Source organism: Copadichromis virginalis, linkage group LG10, assembly GCF_057382275.1.
Source record: "Copadichromis virginalis isolate Kocher_CV1m ecotype Utaka linkage group LG10, C_Virginalis_male_GT1.1, whole genome shotgun sequence".
In the NCBI taxonomy this organism is placed as follows: domain Eukaryota; kingdom Metazoa; phylum Chordata; class Actinopteri; order Cichliformes; family Cichlidae; genus Copadichromis; species Copadichromis virginalis.
In genome coordinates this window covers 25,433,218-25,455,495 of record NC_140627.1, presented here as the reverse complement: position 1 = coordinate 25,455,495, position 22,278 = coordinate 25,433,218, and the positions used below count along the sequence as shown (strand labels likewise).

The window sequence follows — 22,278 nt, the reverse complement described above, 5'->3', positions numbered from 1 at the left end:
AAAAACATAAAAACTAAACAGAGATCATTTACAGTATTACTAGCTGTATGAGATAAAAACAATCAATTCAATGAAAGACAAATGCAACAACACGGAAAATTAGTTCATTATGACTCACTCTGGGCTGCAGTTGAGTTTCTGCAGGTCCTGGGTGAGGCAGGGAGTCGGGGCAGGGACTGGAGCCGGTGGCAGCAGGTTCCTCTCTTGCAGGAGGTTGACCACTCTCAGGGCCTCTGGGGTGCTGGACTGGAGGCTCATGGCTGCTAATGATGGGCTTAGCTGAGCTGGTCCCAGGCCACCAGGTGGCTGAAACAAAAAAAACAAACAAACAAACAAACAAAAAATACATTAAGCCTGATAGTCTAATAATATTTACTTGACACAATAAATGTGAGAATTTTGAAGTCCACACGTGTTCAAGTGCTTTTTCCTAAATTCGTATCTTGAAATAAAATTAATTTAAAATTGATTTAAATATTGGTTGCAAACTGTTCCCTCACAAGCCCTTTACGATAATTCACCTAAGTTTGTTTAGCCATTCCAGTTCTATAACCAGTTCAACCCTATGCAACAGTGAAAAAAGCAACCCGGTGTTGGTTATTCTCCTTTCCATATAACCAGCACGTGTTTTGCATTCATGTGCAAGTCAATGAAAAATCGAATAAACAAACTGTGTATGCAAAGTCATAACAACCATCTGTCTCTCTTCATTGGCAGTGAGGCGGTGGAGAGGGTGAGCAGTTTTAAATTCTTGGGGGTAACTGTGACCGAGGACCTGTCCTGGGGCAACCATATCACCTCAGTTGTACGGAAGGCCCAACAGCGCCTCTACTACCTGAGGAGACTACGGAGCGCACACATTCCCAGACCTCTGATGTCGAACTTCTATAACTGTGCCATCAGCAGCGTCCTGACGCATGGATTTCTAGTGTGGTTCCCCAGCTGCACCAAGGCCGACCAGCAAGCACTCCAGCGGGTGGTGAAAGAAGCTGGCAGAATTATTGGAACAATTCTGCCAGAGATTAGTAATATCTTCCCCACTCGCTGTCTGAGGAGGGTGCACAGTATCCTGCGGGACCAACATCACCCTGCGCGCCACCTTTTCCACCTGCTGCCCTCAGGGAGAAGGTACAGGTCTATACAGGCCAGAACATCCAGACTGGCCAACAGCCTGTATCCACAGGCTGTGAGGCTCCTGAATTCTGCCCCCCTCTCACGGACAATAACCATATCCAACTTCTTAATAGCACTGAACTGGTTTGCATTGGTGCATTATATCTTTATTCTCTCTCCCCCCCCCCCTCTTTCTTAAATAGACAACCATCATATCTCACAGTACAATAATATTGAACGGGTTGCATTGTTGCATTTTGTCATGTTTCTCAGGTCTTTGTCTGAATGTCCTATGAACATTACCTGTCTTGTTCTCATGTTGTTGCTAAGGATTGTCTCATTGCACTGAAGTCACACTGGGTTAAATATTTACACTTGGGTTTTAAGGGGTATTTGTTTGTTTTTTTTACGGGTTGTACGGAAGCCCCAAACGCAATTTCATTGTTCTTTGACAATGACAATAAATAAATACTTGACTTGACTTGAAAGTGTTCTAAAATTATGTGGAACTGGGTTGTGACGTTAGGCTCACCTGCTGATATGGCTGAGGTGCTTGAGTGTAAGGCTGCGTGGCGGCTTGCATCGCAGGGTGGATGGGAGGGGTGGCGTGGGGAGCTGAGGTGTTCTGGTACCCAGGAGGGAGCGAAGGGTAGTGGCCCAAGTGCCGACCGGGTGGTCCAGGCTGAGTCGGGCCAGCTATGGAAGAAACAGTAACATTAAAAACATTTACACTTACAAAGGTTTACATGAGAACTCAAATAGCAGACATCACTAAAAATGGGAAGCTCTGTGGCTGACAGGTACACACAGCAGCAAGGCATATTAGTCACCAACTTAAATAAAACCCAGTGGCAATGTTTCGTGGTAATGAGGATTTGAATGTGTTTTTATAGGCTTAAGCTACTTAATGTTTGTCTACACAAACAATGGCTGTTAGCAGAAGTTGTTTATTGTGGATTTTGTTCTTTTCATGGGATTTGCTGATGATATGAAAAGTATATTACAAATTCCGAGACGCCTGCTGGTATGGAACCAAAGGGAAAAACAGAAAATAAAAGACTGTTCACCAGAGCTGACAGTCGCAGTGGGATTTGTGACAGTTAATATTTAGATATTTGTACTGAAAAGGGAATCCAGTTGGGATTCAAGACGTACATCACACAATTAAAGATTGTACAATAAAATGTAGAAATGCCTCATATTCGTCAAAAAATGCAAGGGCAGGCATTTGCAAAGGCTGCAAATGTGACTGGTGTGTGCACAGAAAACCGCCTTACCCATTTTGTTGTCAAGATGATTATAGCTGTTTGTTGCTTGCGGGCCATTGCCAGCCACAGCTCCTGTTTCAAAGCAAACACAGACATGATATGAATAATTTAAGCGGCACTTTGCCAACCACAAATAACAGGGATGGAACAAAATGAACTACAAAAAGGGTCAAAACAATGACAATACTAATGATGACGCAAATTAAAGAGACACTAAACATGTTTATGGGAAGTATTATTACATTGGTGATTTTAATATTTAGAAGTTGAGCCACATGGAAGACATGGTGAGTCTAGATGACTGAAAAGGTAAAACACACCACCAAGAAATAATTGTTTCCATGGATGCTCAGTTTAGCACTAAAAAGATACAGAGTTACTATGAATGCCATTACAATATCTCTAGATTAGTTTTCATTTTATATCCATTATTCTTTAAGACTATGAGATGAAACCTCTGTATATGCTCAATAGTGCATCCAGAGATACAAGCAAGAACTGTACAGATGAGACAGGACTGGCAGCACAGCACTGACACAACATCTAAGAGCTGAAAACTGATTTTGCCACACCTGGACATTCAATATCTCCCTCCTGGCTGTCGGGCTTAGTGGGGGAAAGAGTGCTGTTAACAACACCCCCACACTGAGCTGGCATGTAGTGGAAGGAGCGGAGGGAGGGAAACAATGGAAGGTGATCAGGAAAAAAAATATATAGAGAGATAATAACACGTTGGCTTATACAAAGGATATGCAGTCATTAAATATCACGATTATCACATCTGTGGGAGTAAAATGTTTAATGATTATTCTAATGTTTCCAAATGTGCTGAAATCTGGGCTCTGTGTTTTTAAAAAAACTTATAAAAAGATTACACATACCATCTGCTTTAGGTGGTGGTGGTGTGGCATTTGCCACTGGAGGACCAGTGGGAAACGATGTGGGTTTCATTGTTGGTGGTGGGCCTGCAGGTGTTGGACCTGTAGGTGGAGGCCCATAAGCAGGCCTGTTTGACTGGCCTTGGTATGTATGGGGCGCCATGGGATTCATTGGTGGAGGTGCCACACCTGTAGAGAAACAAAGACTGTAATTTGTCATGATTTCCTCTATTCAGTGTATAATGAGCTAATTACTTTGCATACAAAATGTGAAAAATTTGAGAGGTTTCTTTGACACGAGAACTGGAAAACTTTAAAATTAAAAGGCTTGAATCAATGACTATGTTTATCTTTTCTTCTCTTTAATAAATGACTAATTAATCAGAAACCAGTGTAGCTTGTTTCTCTGGCACACAGCCGGGACTTTAGCAACATCTTCTATCATCCCTGTGAATCTGCTGACATCATGTTACAGCTTTCAGCTGCTCAGTTATCACTTCTAAAATTATGTCAAGGTTGCAGTCTATGTAAAACAACTCCAACATGCTATCATGTACAAGACATCAGAGTGTACTGTACCGCACTAAGCTCCAGGCTGTGGTGACAGCAGCTGGTGGCGCTACTAACCTACAGCAAGTTAACCTCAGAGCACAAATGAATTCATCTGCACTAACACACCAGCTAGTTCAGGACTGTCTGTGCCCAAACAAACACTTCTTGATGAACTTAGTGATGACTGAAGACAGCAAGTATGTTTACTCTTTTACTATGTTAATTATGCAATTTCCTAAGCTTGTATGCCAAGGGTGGGCAACATTTGCTTTCTGTCTTGAAGAAAGAGTCCCGTTTTACCTACTTAAGTTAAACTTAAAAGTTAAAGTTAAACCATCAATTTGCTAGACAGCATTACCTCCTTTACAACAGGTCTGGCCAAGACGAAACAATTTTTGTTTGTTTTGTTGTTTTTTTGCATTAATATGAGACACTCCAAACTAAAACAATCCACCTAAACACTTATTATTTAATTTTTGTAATATTTACTGTTGTAGAGCAGGTGTTTGCAGCAATGAACTAAGAAAATATAAAGGTTCACAGACACAAATTAGGAGCAAATATTTAGTCAGAAGAATGACTAGTGAGAATTTAATCATTTTGTCTATGACTTGGACAGGTATCTGAAACTTTAAAACCGCTGCAGTAGAGACCTGTATCACCAAATTAGAGTGAATTAAGACATCGACAAAGATTACTAAATACATTAAGTTATTAGTAATTATGATGTGTGTCAGAAATGTGTAATTTAGTTTAATGAGAATAACTGCACCATCAAATCATGCCATCGGATGTTAAAAGGATAGATGTTTCAAGATCAGCTAAGAGCTCTAACATGATGTCTTTGTCGCCTCACAGAAAAAGTGGCACACCTTCTGTTAGAACTGGGCTTAGAAGCACTGCAGACCAATTACAGTCTAGTCTAGTGATTCAGTCACATTCAGTGCTCTTTAATGATTTGGGGGGATTTGTTTAGACTTCTTTTTTAGGGATGCCTGGGGAGGATTTAGACTGTCTGTCAGGCGGATGTATTTGTGTGTGCATGTGCTGTATAGGTTGCACACACAATCAGTGGCTGTATAGGTTTCCATTGATAGCTAGGACCAAATCCAATCCACTGGAATTTTATGCCTGATCATCTCAATTCCTTTTATTAACACTGCAGTGGTTTTCTAACAGTTCACACTGCAAAGCAAAGATTTTGTTCCACACTGTGGGAGATAACACAATAGTTGCACTGATGCTGGAAACCTATGTCCTCCTACTTTTCTTCCCAAAAAAACAACAACAAAAACACAAAAACAAAAAAGGACCTGACCTATATGAAGAAAATCTTAATAACATCCATCCTTAATGAAGTTTTAAAATGTAGTTTGGCAGGTTCATTATGTATATAGACATAAAATGGCTTCAAGTATGCTTTTGCAGACTGGAGCAACTCAACAGAACAAAACCCAATTTCATGATCACAAGCATTTTTTTTACCACTTAAACTAAATGCCCTTTGTGCCCATACAGAGTTTATTCAAAAACTGATTTATGTAGTAAAAGCATAAATAGACAAAGAACTTTAAAAAAAAACAAAAAAAAAAAACTTTCCTTTACAGTTTTCAATGTTACAGAAAATGTTTCACTAATAATAATAATAATAATAATAATAATAATAATAATAACAAGAAGAAGAAGATATCAACACATAGTTCTGAGGGGGCAATTTTAAATCAAAGTTGACTGAAAAATTAAAGACTCAAAGCAACCGTTTGACCTCTGCAAGTACTGCACTAAAACAAACAAAAATCTAGGTTAAATTACAGAAATGCTTTGTGAAATCACTTTGCCTCTGTGGTCACATATTACACAACCAATTTATGTCAAGCTAAATCATGTAACAAAGCCACTTCCTGTTACTAAGACTCTTTATGAGTGTTTTTTGTTACCGCTGTGAGCTAACTGAAGGCTACCCTTAACCCTCACAGGAAATTAAAATGTAACCAATAACCTTGAGATACAAATGAGTGCAACTGGTTAATATCAACAGCATTAATTTGTGCATTTTTCATTTTTCATCATTATCACCAGAGGCTGTGCCAAAAAGTAAAAGTGGTCCCAAAAGCTAAATTATATTCAGTATAAGAAACAATATGGTTTGTATTTGAACTTTGTATTCAGACTAAATGAGTTTCTGTGCTTGGGAGGGAGCCAGAGGCCACAGCAGGCCAACATGTTCAGTGTAGGAACAGAGGGCAATGTCCAGCTCCAACATATCAGCATTCTAGATATGCATATCTCCAACACATATCAATGAAAGAAGACAATGACAGGGAGAAATTAAAGCAATCACACCACAGAAAAGATACCAGAAAGGAACAGTGCCAAATTAACACACATTACAGTATATATTTTCAAGTAATTAAATAGGCAATAATTGCATGATAATAATTGGTTAAAGTTCAGTGCTTTCAGTGAAACCCGACAGGATGATTCATCTATTTACTGATTTGACCCCAGGACAGGGGGCATCATTATGGTTTCATTTGCAACAACTAAGAATTGTTGCCTCACCACTGTGTAATTACATCTTTTTTTAAAATGAAATTGCATTGGGTTAGTGCAGTGGCCTCTGGAAGTTCAGTGTTGTACACAGAATTCAACTGAACAGTGCATACAGTGGTGTGAAAAAATGTTTGCCCTCTTCCTGATTTCCAAGTGTTTTGCACATTTGTCACACTTGTTTCAGATCATCAAACAAATTTTAATATTGGACGAAGATAACCCGAGTAAATACAAAAAGCATTTTTTTAAATGACGATTTCACTGATGATGGGAGAAAAGTTATCCAAACCTACCCGGTCGTATGTGAAAAAGTAATCTCTCCTCTTGTTAAACATAAATTAACTGTCACTAAATATGGAACGCCAGGACTGCCATAATGAATTAATTAAATACATCATTAAATAATTAATTAAATGTGGCAATAATTAATTAAAATTGGAATTAATTAATTAAATAAATAGTTATGACACATGTAATTAATTAATTATTGACACATTTAATTAATTATTTATGTATTTCACATTTTAATTAATTATTGACACATTTAATTAATTAATTATTGACACATTTAATTAATTAATTATTGACACATTTAATTAATTATTTATGTATTTCACATTTTAATTAATTATTGACACATTTAATTAATTATTGACACATTTAATTAATTATTTAATGATATATTTATTTATTTCATTTTGGCAGTCCTGACGCCTGGCTCTCATCATGAAATAATTTTATCTGTCAGCCTCACCCATCAAACTCAGGGGGCGGGGTTAACGCTGATCGAGTCAAAACCATTGCTTTGGCCTGGTGGCCATTGTTTCTAGCGCACAACAACCGGCATGTGGAAGCTAACAGAACTGAGCTTTGAAAAACCCTGTTTGTGTGTTACCAAATACCGTTTTAATATTTTTTTAGCCGAGAATGTAGTGGTTTAATCTTCATGTGTCTGGTCGGTTTGTCAAGATACAGCCTCTTTGCAAAAGTGTTTCGATGATTTCGGAGATGTCTGCCCAGTCTCACGGCAAAGCGTGGGATAGACCCGCTCGCCTCGCAAGCAATCCCACCGACAAAGTGCAGGCCCCGGTACACAGCTGTAGTAACCCCCGCTGACTTCTTTTACTGAGGTTATATTTATCGGTGTTTTATTTCCTGATGTTCTTATGTGTCCTACGTGTTTCAGTCGCCAATTCTGAATTATAACTAACATTAAAAACATGTTTAAGGAGGAGAGAGAGCAAATAAATCTGTTTAACATCTGATCTTTGGGTTTTTGTTCAGTAATCAGCGTGACCTGTGTATAAACGCATAAAAGAGATAACGTTGGTGTTTCCGTCATGTAGTAACTGCTGGCTTTAACTGTACAAAGGTTGTTCGACACTATGAAACACATACAGACTTCATGATGTTCGGCTAATATTTTTATTGTGAATATTAATCATGCTGACCTCGCTCTGTACACCATGCAGCGAGGTCAGCATATCCACGATATCCTCAGCTCCACGAGTTAACACAAAGTTTCCCAGCTGACTATCTAACTGCCAACTATTCCAGAGACGTGAAAATATACAGCATAAAGAAAAGTGTAAGAGACTCAGCAGCAGATTAGAATAACAGTTATACATTTAATAAATCACCAAATGAATCCAAGAAACGAGCAAACCTGTTCCGACAATTTGAATTTGTATTCCCTCAGCTGCAGACTCGCTGCTGTTTAAATGTTTGAAAAGGAAGATTAGATATAAACAAACGTATAGTGGCCTCAGCAGGCTATTACTGAAATACACGTGCTATATCATAAACTATGATATAAATAGGGAGGTCCTATTAACATGTTTAGTCTTAAAGGACACCTTCCTGCCTTTAGTCTCATTCATGAGCAGTATTAGTTTTCTTCTAACATCCAGAAGTCTGCACCATGTGTTTCATAGTTTGTAACAAGCCTTTGACAGGTAAACATAACATGACCGAAAAAGCAAAAAAAAAAGAGAGAGAGAGAGAGAGTGAGAGTGTTGAGATAAGAAGAGAAAATGCTCTCAATTATGGAGACAGACAAATGGTTCATTTATGTTTGATGTGTGTTTATTCCTCCCTAAATATCGTCGGTGAAGTTCGCCATGCACGTCAGATTTTCCTGCGCATTTTTATACCTCTGCCAACAGAGAGAGAGAAAAAAAATCACATTCTAACAGACAGCTGGTGCTTAGAATACAGTTGAATAACTATTAAAAAACAGATGATATTTAGATGATAGTTCAGTCTAACACATGTGCCAGTGAACCATTAAACGTCTGTGAAACTATGCAGTTATGAAACGTAACTTTAACCTCAGCCAAACCGATTTGCTCAGTTGTAAATAAAACAGTGAAGTAAACGTGACCCGACAGACAGAACCTGAGTGAATGAAGTCCAGCGTTTAACCACTGAGAGCTAAAACTCAGCTGAGGTTTCAAAGCTGTGTGCCGGTGATTGGACATCAGCCGCTGATAAAGCTGGCTCGCCTATAAAGTGCTCTGTAAGGAAACAAGCTCCAGCAGCTCTGCGCTCGGGGAAAACACTATATTTACTTATCTTGTGCAGAAAAATGCGCTGACATTGCGTTATATCGAGCACCGGCTGCCCAGTTAAACTGTGACTATCACCAGGTAACTAGGCGTGTTTCTTGAATTAGCAGCAGGTGTTAAACAGCTGACAGATGAGGAGGAGGATGCATGCAGGTAAACTGAGGGTCTGTTGAGCTGATCGCTGGTTTCGTGAGAAAAATGTCAGCTCGTTCTTTATGTTACAGAAGCACAGAGACACAAGACCAGGCGGAAAGAGACGATCGTTCGGTGAAAATGAGAATCTGCGAATGCAACATGTGGAACACGGAGAGTGGAATATGTAAACAAACCGGTTAACGTAACCCCCTCGGTGCACTCTGCATGCTAACTGTTAGCAGAGCTAGTGAAATCTCTGAAAACATCTGAGCACTTTTGCAAACATGTTCTATGTTGACAACCTGACCAGACATACGTCGCGACATTCGCGGCTAAAACACTGTTAAAAGTGTAGCTGGTGACAGAAAAACTACACCACCACCATTGCTGCCTGTGATTTGATCTGCATTCTGGGATAACTGGCTGCCCCAAGTCTGCACAAGCAATCGATTATCTAGGATCGACCTGTTTTGACTTACTTTGCACGGCAACCAATCAAATGTTAGAGAAGCTGCATGGGCAGCGTTAACCCCGCCCCCTGAGTTTGATGGGTGAGGCTGACAGATAAAATTATTTCATGACGAGAGCCAGGCGCCAGGACTGCCAAAATGAAATAAATAAATATATCATTAAATAATTAATTAAATGTGTCAATAATTAATTAAATGTGTCAATAATTAATTAAAATGTGAAATACATAAATAATTAATTACATGTGTCAATAATTAATTAATTACATGTGTCATAACTATTTATTTAATTAATTAATTCCAATTTTAATTAATTATTGCCACATTTAATTAATTATTTAATGGTGTATTTAATTAATTCATTATGGCAGTCCTGGCGTTCCATAACTAAACACATTTTTTGGAAAGCTGAATTCAGTTTCACTAAACTCAGGCCTGATTACTGACAGACCTGTTGAAACAAGAAATCACTTAAATAGAACCTGTCTGACAAAGTGAAGCAGGCTAAAAGACCTCAAAAACAACACATCATGCCAAGGTCTGAACCTGAGAAAAAGTCACTGACAGTTACCAATCTGAAAAGGTTTACAAAGCCATTTCTAAGGCTTTGGGACTCTATTGAAGCCATTACGGTATATACAAATGGAGAAAACTTGGAAGATTGGTGAAGCTTCACAGGAGCAGCCGGCCTACCAAAATTATCCAAGAAAGCATAGAGAACACATCTAGGAGGTCACAAAAGAACCCAGAAGAACATTAAAGAATCACAGGCTTCATGTGTCTCTGTTGAGGCCAGAGATCATGATTCAACAATAATGAAGAGACTGGGCAAAAATTGTCATACCACTGGTAAAATATGGTGGTGGTAGTGGGATGGTCTGGGGCTGTTTTACTGCCTCAGAACCTGGAAGACTTGCTGTGGTATATGGAACCATGATTTCTGCTGTCTACTAAAGCATCCTGAAGGAGAATGTCCAGCCATCTGTTCGTGATCTCAAACTAAAGTGCACTCAGGTTCTGCAGCAGAATAATGATCCAAAACACACCAGCAAGTCCACTTCTGAATGACTTAAGAAAAACAAAATGAAGACTTTAGAGTGGCCTAGTCAAAGTCCTGACCTAAATCTGACTGAGATGCTGTGACATTAGGGGTGGGGGAAAAAATAGATACTGTGTAGTATCGTGATATTTTGTTTGCTAATAATGTATCGATACAGGGACAGCAAAAATCGATATTTTGTTACAAAAAAGGTTTTTTTGCTCAGAGCATGTTGATCCTTTTTCTGAGCAAGAATCCTGACATTCCTTCACTGTCCAAATGTGTTTAACTTTTTTTTGGCAGCAATAAACATGACAGTTTACTTATTTTAATTTAAGATATGTTTTATTTTAATTAAGTTTGAAACTTTTTTATTTAATGTAAATTTATATTTTGTTTTAATTTACTTTCAAATTCTTCAGTTGCTGAAGGGGCTGCATAGTTTTCATAAATTGCTTAGTTCAGAATAGCTATAATTGTACCAGATGGTTGCATTCAGTTAAGTTGGACTAGACTGTAATACAAACCGTTCAGTTTGTCAACAATAAAACTGACTGAAATGAGAGAAAGACTGAGTGCGAGACTTTGATATTAGATAAAATGAATATTGATAAAGTTTAACTTTATGTACAGAATCTGAATATTGCAAAATATTTTTTTTTAAAAATCGCAATAATATCATATCGTGCGTCAAGTATTGTGATAATATCGTATCGTGGGATGTATGGTGATTCCCACCTCTATGTGACATGACCTTAAAAAGATGGTTCACGCTTGAAAACCCTCCAATGTGGCTGAATTATGGTAAATGGCCTGTATTTGTATAGCGCTTTTCTAGTCCCTAAGGACCCCAAAGCGCTTTACACAACCAGTTATTCACAGAGGCGCACTGACAGAGGCGAGGCTGCCGGACACTGGCGCCGGGCCCTCTGACCACCACCAGTACGTAACGGGTGAAGTGTCTTGCCCAAGGACACAACAACCGAGACTGTTGTGGGATTATAATATTATTTTATGCCATGTTAGACCCCTAATTAAAGATTGTGAATTATTATGTAGTTTTAGTTTGCATTATTCTCCTGAATTAGAAGAAGGTGATAACTATTGCATTTGTTAAACTGATTTGCATTACATTAGACCGCTGATTTATTGTGAATGAATGATATTGTTATATGATGCATTATACTGCTGAGTTATAAGAAATACTGCTCGCAGAAAGTCATCGCCTTATTTGTCTGATTAGAAGAGAACAGAATATACTGGAGTTTTCTGCCCCATCTCAGCAGGAGCAGATAAACAGGGAGCCAAGGTCGTAGCTTAGGCGCTGTGTGAGAGAAAGAATGTGAATGTTTAGGCTTTTATGATTAGGTGGGGGCCACTAGAGGCTATAAGAGTTTGATCAATGCTCCACCATTTTGAGATCTGATGCTGTCTGCGTACGGTGTCCATCTCCCACGCATGTGATCATTAAAATCATCGTTTGACTCAACCCGGCCGGACCAGTGTTGTTATTGTGGTTTTTCCTCTTGTATCCATCCCCAATATTTGAATCCGTAACAGTTTGGGGGCTCGTCCTGTGGTATTGGGGTGGAAGTTGGAGGTTTGGACGGTCCGAGGTTGTCGAACGGACAGGCACAAGCCAGTGGTCTGACGTGAGTGGGCATAAGCCGGCTTTTGTATAAGCCGGCTTATACAAAGGTAAGGCACTACCTGTTGAATCTATTTCCAAAGTGTGCCAAATTGGACATGATAAAATTAAAGTCTACTCACTGAAATTACTGGTAGAAGGCCTGTTTTGATTTTGATGAAAAAAATCTCATGAGAACTGAAGCTGAAGTAATGATAATGAAACGTTGAAAGTGACAGTACTGAGTATTTAAAGCAGTTGGACTGCTGATTGAAGTTAAAGCAGTTGGACTGCTGAGTGAATTTAGTTTGATAGGGAATTGGTCATTTTGTGGGTTAGAGTCCCATTGGTCAGACAGGTTGGACCTGGGTCAGTCATACACTTGTTTTGGGGTATTGACTGTTGTTTCAAAGTATTATAAATTATTATAGAACGGCGGTTGGACCGCTAAGAAACGCAGTGCTCAGAGGTAACGCTTGCCAAGGCCGGGGACGCCTAGGCCTTGTACTCTTTGAGGGATAGTCAGTTGGTCACTGTCACATTCAAAATGGAGATATGTAATAATAAACACTGGTCCCCATCTTTTGGGTGCTCTCTTGAAATAGTCAGCAATTTAAAAGTAGGGGCATGTGCTGAGAGGTGGTGCTGCACAAGAACAAGAGCAAAATAAAGAAAAATTATTGTGTTTAGCTTTGATAAATTCAAATTAAAATGTACCATTACACTCAGAGGATCAATATGAAATCAAATATATGCTAATTTTGTATGAAGTACATGGCTGATAACTGTTCTGTCCTGAGCATTTGTTTTTACAGCACCCACTTGACCACACCAACAGTTTCTCGCCACCAACAGGGGGTACTTGCAAAGAATAGGGAGGAATATCATCTAAACTGGGAAAGGTAAGCCCCGAAGGGGGGTGATAACACCATAACTTTCACTTATGGTCAAATTCTCAAAATTTGACCCCAAACTAGAAAATTCTTCAAACATTTAGAGACAGAGTGGATAAACATAATGTCGCAAACCACATAAGGATGGAGCATTTGAATCGATAAGATGGTGAAATAACACGCAGTAAAATGTTGATCATGTTGATTCTGTTTATTCCAGTGTGCAGAGCAAGGCTATTATTATTAACGAAAACAAATGAAATAACGAAAACTAGAAGTGAAAAAACATTTTCGTTAACGGAAATAAAATAAAAACAAAAAAAGGAAAACTAACTAAAACTGTAATGAGTGTTCACAAAACTAACTAAAATTAACTGAATTTATAGCAAAATGTGTTTAGTTTCATTGATGTGTGCGTGTCCTACAATAGTCAAGGGTGAAAATGAAGTTTAGCTTCCAGATTTTTTCTTGCTGTCTCATTATGCCAGCAGGTGGCAAGTACGTTAGTCGAGTCGTCTGTGTTGCTGCTCCGTCCACGCGCAGAATCATGTCAGGAAAAGTCGGGAGAAAGCGTCAGAGTCCAATTTGGGATTACTTTGAATACGACTGTGTTTTGGATAAAGCAAGTGTCTTGTAGTGGAAAGAGACAAATTGAGGGGCAAATAAGGGACATTTCTAAAGGGAAAAAATCCCACAAACCTTAAAGTGCACTTGAAAAGTTCACACCAGAAAGCTAACCTAGCTTACCTTGAGAAGGTACGGGAGCACACTCAACCGTCATCCCCAGAAAACAGAAGCTAACCCCAGACAAGGCGGCATGATGCATCCCGAGACAACAGGACTGGGATATCTACATGACTGTGTGAGTCAATTGCCTTCAAAAAGTTTATCAATTCATTTGAACCAAAATTACGAACACCCGGTGCTGCAAGAGTTAATGGTCTCAATACCCAAGGATAAGCACAAGAGCATGACTGATATGATGAAACTGGGATTTTGTTACACTTAATTATTGCAGACACAACTAAAACTATAACTGACACTAATCAAAACTAAACTGAAACTAAGGATTTTCAGAAAACAAAAACTAGACTAAACTAGCAAACAATTGGTAAAAACTAATTACAACTGATATAAAATTGAAAATCTGAAGTCGAAGCTAAATAAAAATAAAAACTAATGAAAATTGCAAAGCTATTAAAACCCTGGTGCAGAGATTGGCAAATCTGACCAGGAAATGTTATCAAATGGATTGTCGGAACAGTCAGCGTTAAAGTCACCTTTGACAGTCCAGACTAAGATGGCGTTGAACATCTTCAGGGCGGAAAAGGGTTGGTGTGACCAAGGTGTGGTTTGGCTTGTTGTATGTATATTTCAAGATCATATGGCTCTGGATGGACCAGTTACCAGGGCATGGAAGGAGGACAGACTCATTAAATGAGGAGAAGGAATTTCCTGCGATTGAAGATCCTCTGGGTGAGTGGTTGACTAAAAGCATGCATAAAATAAAAGCTATTTTTTTGTTATTGATTGATAATTGGCCACATTTACAGCTGTATTGACTTGTTGTGGACGCAGTCTACTTCATGTTTAAGCACTCTAATTAACAGATTGAACATAGAGACATTAAAGGAAGAGTATGCAGCGCCACCCTGTCAGATGCCAGTCACGGTGGGGCTCAGTGATGAATCAGGTTAGCTGGATTCATAGCATGAATCAAGACAAAGATTCCCCTGCTGTGGTCAGTGAGGGAAAAGCAGGGGGAAATAAAATTTAAAAGAGGCATTCATAAACGTTTATGTGTCAAGTTTATTAACGGGATAAAAGGGGGTGTTTTACTGTTATTTTAGCATCAGCATTATTGTTACATCAGAATCATATAACAAACATTGCATTGATCATTTATTGAAGCTTTTGACATTATACTAACATTTGTGTTCCAGTGATTGTTATAACCTCAGGTTAATCTTCTATTTACAGGTGTCAGGATAATCATATGATCTTTCATTGCAGGTGTAACCATGATCATTTTTATACATATTGCAGTTTGTTGCTCATTATAGAGTTGTGCTCAAGTTAATAAGGGTTAAAAGCTACAGTCAACGTGATGTTTGGCTGATCTATGGACTGGAGTGACTTCGAGCATAGAAGGCCTCACGCGCTTACATAACACTGATATCATGTTTTTCTTGGCGATCTTTTATTCAGTTATATCTTTTGCTAAGTTTTAAGTAGTGGCAGTTAATTAAACGACATTCATTTAATATTACATACCTGATTCAGAGCATTACACACAGATCAACTTAACAATCTGCGAAACCTTGTAGCTGCAATATTGTGTCTCCATAAGGGACAGTTGGCTCCAGGAGATAAGTGGGAGTCAGTGCCTGTCCTCGAGAAGGAGAGAATGTTCCTTTGCTGTGTCAAAAGTAGTCAACAAGTTCATATTCCAGTGAAGTTCATATTAATGCAGGTTTTGTTTCTTGGAAATTCTGCAGACGCAGGCTCTGGGCGGAGCCAGGAGTTGAACAGATCTAACATGACAATTAAATTGGTTTCATTCCCTGGCACAGGCTGACAGGACTAGAGCAACGACACTGGATAGGAGAAGGTCTCATACTTTCTAAGATATGAGGTCACTAACCTTTTCTTTTAATTTTCTAGCTCCGTTGATTTGACACATGGGAACGTGTCAAAGAAGGGGGGAAGTTGAGTTTTAACATCAAACAAGGGTTATATGAACATCTTTATGACTTCATTTGTGTTTTAATAACTTAGGTATGGTAAAGCTTAAGCTAATAGTGACCCAAGAGGTTTCCGGACTTTTTTAGAGATCCAGTGAGAAGCATAAATCATTATTTCTATGTTTAAGCGTTAATCATTGAAATGAACTGAATAGCGTTTAGATGATAAAATGCTTGTGTTCATGAGAAGCTGAGTACCACACTGGAGAGGAAACCATGGGACAGTAGGCGGAAGCAAACACATGATTTTTGGGGGGGCAAATGTTAGGATTAAAAATGGCTAATTTGTTTTTGATGTCTTTTGTTAAAATGAGTGGTTTTAATAATTTTCAGACACACCTTGCAAATGTGCTTATAATGAGTTGGCACTCGGTCTTTTGAAGGTCATAAGCTTCGTTCGGCGTGATGGTCCAGACTGATAAAGTGTAGGAAATGCCTTGAGTGCAGAGGGCTAACAGCATTAACCCTTTAAGACCTACCATAGAACCAAGTCCGCCAGAGCTTATATCATATTTTTACATGCTGTGGAGCCATTTTTGGGAGCATTTCAAGTTGCTATACATCAATACAACCATTATAGCCCAGATTTTAATAATATGTATTCATTAAGTGCATAGTAATTACATAAATTGCAAAAAAGTGCAATAAACTGCAAAAAAATTGAAAATCGTTTTTGCTTTTTTAACATATATTTGTAGTTAGAGAAATTTAAGAGGCTTATCCCTCAAAACTGTAAATACAAAAAAGTTGCACAAAATAGTTTCCCACCACAGGAAATTTATTTTGAGTGTCTTCATAGTTTTATTTTTGAAATACACCAATTTTTATACACTGCAGGAAAAACGAAAATAAATATTATACTGCAAATTTGCAAAAAAGCAGCATATGCATCAAAATAAACTATTTCCAGCAGTGCAATATGAGTCCTAAGCATCCCAGAAACGACACAGAAAGTCATAAAGTCAAAGATAACTTTTAAAAAGACGAGTATAGGCCCTGAGGCCCTGATAGTAAAAAAGACTACATTTCCGCGAAAATGACGTCACTTCCGGTTTCGGGCATGTAATGGCGGAAATGCAAAAGTTCGCGCTGACGTCTATTCCAACGTAGGAAGTGTTATGACCAGCTGATTGGATCGGTAAAGCGTGTTTCTGGAATATTATGTTTTTGTTCCTGCAAGCGCTTTTTATTCAGTTTTTGCAAAGCTTTATGTGCTGATGGCATAAGATGTAAGTACAACTCCTCCGGTTTCATATGCAAAAAAAATTTTTGCGCTAGCTTACGTGGTTGCAGTGCTACCGGGATTTAAAAATAGTTACGCAAAACAGAGCGTGCCCACTCCGATCGGCTGTAAAGGGTTAACCATGAAGGGGTTGGCGGAAATCCAGGAACACCAGACCAACGAGGTTCGAGAGGCTCTTGGGCAAAAGGGGGACACGTTCCTGTTCCTTTTTCTGGGGGATACACAGGACACACAGGACCCGAGGATACACAGATCGTTGTTTGAAATCGGGGCAGAATAATCCCCTGATCTGTGCAACGACTGAAGGGTTGTCTAACCCCTGAGGTTGAAGAAAGAAGAGCAGAGGATCACCCAACTGGAAGACACTGGTGGCTGCAGCAATAAAATAAAGGCTAAAAGCTCCTCGGACAGAGGTTCTAGTCTGAGTACGTCTGAAGGGTATAAGGTAGCACCAAAATAAAGCTGTGGAAGAACTGGGGAGTGTCATCTGTACCTGCTACTGTTGTAATAATAGTTTTTCTTGCATCTGAACTGCGCAAACACAGAGGTCATCTCACATATGGTTCGCCCAACAGGGGGACAAAGGGCCTCAGGGGGAAGAAGAAATGAACCCGGCCACACTGGATTACAGGGTGTAGGTGAGCTCTTTATTCTAAAGAGCTCAACAGGGGGAGTGTGAGATTATAATATTATTTTATGCCATGTTAGACACCTAATTAAAGATTGTGAATTATTACGTAGTTTTAGTTTGAATTATTCTCCTGAATTAGAAGAAGGTGATAACTGATGCATTATACTGCTGAGTTATAAGAAATACTGTTCGCAGAAAGTCATCGCCTTATTTGTCTGATTAGAAGAGAACAGAACATACTGGAGTTTTCTGCCCCATCTCAGCAGGAGCAGTTAAACAGGGAGCCAAGGTCGTAGCTTAGGCGCCGTGTGAGAGAAAGCATGTGAATGTTTAGGCTTTTATGACTAGGTGGGGGCCACTAGAGGCTATAAGAGTTTGATCAATGCTCCACCATTTTGAGATCTGATGCTGTCTGCGTACGGTGTCCATCTCCCACGCGTGTGATCATTAAAATCATCGTTTGACTCAACCCGGCCGGACCAGTGTTGTTATTGTGGTTTTTCCTCTTGTATCCATCCCCAATATTTGAATCCGTAACACTGTCCAAGCCGGGGCTCGAACCGGCAACCTTCTGATTACAAGGCGAACTCCAAACTCTTGAGCCACGATCGCCCCGAATTACAACAATTCTGTAAGAACAAGCGGCCAAAATTATTTCACAGCACTTTAAAGGACTAACTGCCAGTTATTGCAAACACTTGATTGCAGTTTTTGCTACTAAGGGTGGCCCAACCAGTTATTAGGTTTAGGGGGGTAATCGCTTTAACTTTTTTTTTTTTTTTTTTTACTCTTTTTAATAACAAACACCTTCATTTAATAAGTGCATTTTATGTTTACTTGTGTTACCTTTACATGAAAGTGTGACAAACATACAAAAGAACAGGAAATCAGGAAGAGTGCAAACACTTTTTCACACCACTGTATATGCCCTTTCCAATAACATAACAAATAATACCATATGTATTTGGTTACATGAAATAACAGTAACAATTAGTTCCATCGTAAGGACAGACTCCAGCTATAGGTGGAGAAAGGCCTTGTTATGCTCTTTATCCTCATGAGTTTAGCTTTCCACTTGTGGCAGCTGGTTAGAGTGGCACTCTACCAGCAGATTTCCACACCAGAGCAAGGACTATAGGGCAAGAGGCTCAAGACGGCTCAAGTATAAAAGGCACAAGAGACAAGAGCAAGTTAACCAACTCACTTGTAGGAAAACATGGAAAAACTGGACGCAAAGGACTATAGGTCAATAGCACCTGAACATTCGAAATAAGACTGATGGGATTGTCAATTTATATATTAATCTTAATGTTGTTTTGGATGAAAACAACACTGTGAAATAATTTGCAAGAAAAAATTATGTCTTTGTCAGTTTGTCCAGGTTTCCCAGCCACGTAAAGTCTATGTGTGGGGAAACACTGAGTATCTCTTTGTTATATGCCTTGATGTACTTACCTGGCTGTGTATAGCCGTGCAGAGAGGTGGGAGGCATTCCTGGGCCCGGGGGTTGGGTAGTGCTGTAAGACATGTTGGGAGGTGGTGGTAGTGGTGCTGCTGAGCTGTAAGATGCTGATGATGGCAGTGATGGCCCTGCTAAGGTTGCAGCTGGATTCACATGATTTGCCACAGGGCCCATTGGAGGCGCACTAATGGAGGTTGCTGGCCCCAGTGGTGGTGTAGGTGTGTTGTACTGCCATGCTGGAGTCATGGGCTGCTGAGGGTTGGGGTAGTAGCTACTAGAAGACACAGAAGGAGGAGGTGGTGTTGCCTGTGCAGGAGGCATTGGCATCCTAGGACCAGGACTGGGGCTGGCAGACTGAGGAGGGGTATGTGATGGATGACCTCCCATTGGAGGCCTGGGCAACAGTGGCTGGCCTGCAGAAGATGGGTAGGAGGTGGGTGGTGGGCCTGGCTGATATGAGCTAACTGGGGGAATAGGCTGGTATAGCCCAGCTGGGTAAAGTCCAGGGCCAGGGGGTGCAGGAGCTTTGGCCTGCACTGGATTGTATGGTGGTTGATTAGTCATCCCATAACTAACCCCTGGTAGCTGCTGGAGGGCAACAGGATTCTGTGATGGACCTGGAGACCAGAGGAGGATAAATACAGACATGTTAATACATTTTTCTCACAGTTTCCTCTTTGAGTAATTAAAATCAGACATGAAAATCATTTAATTCTCTGGTTAATTTTATGTCAATTTTATTTTTTTATAAAAACTCTTATTTCAATCCCTTTGTTTAGGGGAAAAGATCTGCCTGACTACTCGCCAACATTTCACAATGGCTGCAGCTCTTTAAATAACAGTATTGTCATGTAGGATAAGAGTTATATCTGAAATTTAGCCTTCGGTTCAAAAGCAGTAAAGCCTTTAGCGTTACAGAGAGATGTAACCAGCAATGTTATAGATTTCAAGCTAGGGGCTATTTTTTGTGATTCAAGTGCATTTTAATTAAGGAAATCCACTTGCTTTAAATGTTTTTATATGAAAAACAGATGGCACAGTGCTGGCAGTGAAAACTACACGGATGCATCAAATGACCAATGAGCCGACAGCCCAGAGGAGTAATCTCTTTACTTGGATTTAATTTGTTGTGATTTTCCCTCAGTGACAGTGGGTTTCAGGCTTACTTACTGAACACAGCAGTGATAAAAGCTGACACCTGTGCACCATTAAAATGCTGTGTTTACTGTGCAGATACTAGGCTAAAAATGTAACACAAACATCTCAGTTTCAAGAGTGTCAAACATTAATAACAATAGGCGATGTAAGATCTTGTTATGAACAGGAAACAGTTGTCAAATTCTAAATAGTTATAAGGAAGAAGGAAGGAAAGCAGGACAAAAACTACCAAGAATGATCTAATCAGCACACTTTAATTTGCAGCATCAATGTGATGCCATTTGTGGCCTAAACGATTATGTAATGCAAGCAGTTTCACTACTATGCATTTATTCCTTTACTTTATAACTGACAGCAGAGCTAAGTCAGCAGAGTGAAAAGGGATTAGAAAACTTTTCTCAACATGCAAAGATAGATGACGGAACATAATCCAGTAATCTATGCCCTTTCTAAGAGCAGGGAAATTCTAAGAAAATCAGAAATCATAAAGTGCCGAGTGTGATATCAGACCTTTCACTCCAGTAAAAAAAACAAAAAGCATCTAATGGTAAAACAAGAAAAACTTCACTTACAGAGTAGGAAAATACAACCCATGTGAATCTAGACTTGAGGGTGTAAATATGCATTACAATGATTAAGATAATGAAAGCAGCTCTAAAGACCACTTTATGACAGCAAGTTCAAATAGTGAGGCTGTTAATGTACTGGCGCTGTTTAACTCCAAACACAAAACTAATAATTTCAGTTTAAATGGGAGAATGCCCATGGGTAAGTGCTGTAATGAAATTATTACTAAATTGTCTTCAGAAGTTCAACCCTGTGCTGCCAGAAATACTAATACTCAAGACAAGAAAATGAACCAAAGATACAGAGACAGCGCAGACTGTCAGCTTTAACTTGAATACTAGTAAGGCAGTCAGGAAAGCCTTTTGAGTCTAGTCCACTGCAACTTCTGGCTTTAACAAAAACTGGGTATATGATAATGATACCGAATAAAATATAAATCAGTCAAGAAAAAAACCCAACAACAACAAAACACACACACACACAAAAACCACACCCTCACCTATGAGCATATGCAGGGGCTTGTAATGGACAGTTTCCTTATAACTGCCTTTAGTCTTTATACACGAAGCTTAGCATTATAATATGACATTTCTGTCCATTCATAAGTGATGGGAATTACACCTGATATATGGAAACATTTTTTAAACAAAGATCCATATTCACACATTAACATTTCATTTGCATAAAGATAACCCAGAATAAGAAATATTATTCAAGTCATGCCACCCAGCTTTATTGATGTGCTTGATGGGTTTTTTTTCTTGTTGGTAATTGGCATTGTTTATTTTCCACTGCTGTATTTTTAACTGAACTGCAATTAGAAAAAAGAAAAAGAAAGGAAAAAAACAATGCTATATTAAAATGACCAAAATCACGTGTACTCATTTACAACTTTTGAATTGGAGCTGAGGTATTATGACCTAGGGATGCTGTTGTCTGCACAGAACAAGAAAGTTATTTCAAGTGCAGACTAATTTGATTGTGAAATATCAGTACTCCACTGGAAAACCATAAAAAGATATGAATAACCTGAAATTAAGACATTTATCTGTTTCAGGCTGCTTTGCTTTAACATATTTGGATGGTCCCCAACGTGCCACATGTACAGAAAAACGCAGGACGCAGACAAGCCAGAGCTTTTAAGCCAGCTGAAAATCCGTATTGCACAACAGTGAAAGAACTAGTAAACAAGCAAATGTATTTATTCACTGCCACTAAAACTACATCGGGAGTTTAAAAAAAAAAAAAAAAGGAAGGGAAAAAAGGTTCAGACAAATCCAGCAGCATGAAAGGAAAAAAACAATTACTTTTCAAGTTATCAACGAGCTCGCATTATATCTACGTATATTATATTATGTTGTGTGGAGAAAGGTCGGAC

The 22,278-nt window shown here is 39.1% G+C and overlaps 1 protein-coding gene across 3 annotated transcripts in view; it reads right to left on the bottom strand.

Annotated features, from left to right (window-relative positions):
• Window positions 1-22,278, bottom strand: part of sec24a (SEC24 homolog A, COPII coat complex component) — a 35,172-nt gene that overhangs the window by 12,095 nt on the left and 799 nt on the right. For 2 of the 3 annotated variants that reach the window (XM_085470809.1, XM_085470810.1), the window contains exons 2-7: window positions 19,169-19,792; window positions 3,263-3,448; window positions 2,954-3,031; window positions 2,391-2,453; window positions 1,646-1,809; window positions 119-306 (exon numbers count right to left, since the gene is read on the bottom strand). In XM_085470809.1, the coding sequence (XP_085326935.1) occupies window positions 119-306; window positions 1,646-1,809; window positions 2,391-2,453; window positions 2,954-3,031; window positions 3,263-3,448; window positions 19,169-19,792 (1,303 nt within the window). The remainder of the gene's footprint in view (window positions 1-118; window positions 307-1,645; window positions 1,810-2,390; window positions 2,454-2,953; window positions 3,032-3,262; window positions 3,449-19,168; window positions 19,793-22,278) is intronic. The other variant, XM_085470811.1, reaches the window with a different exon arrangement.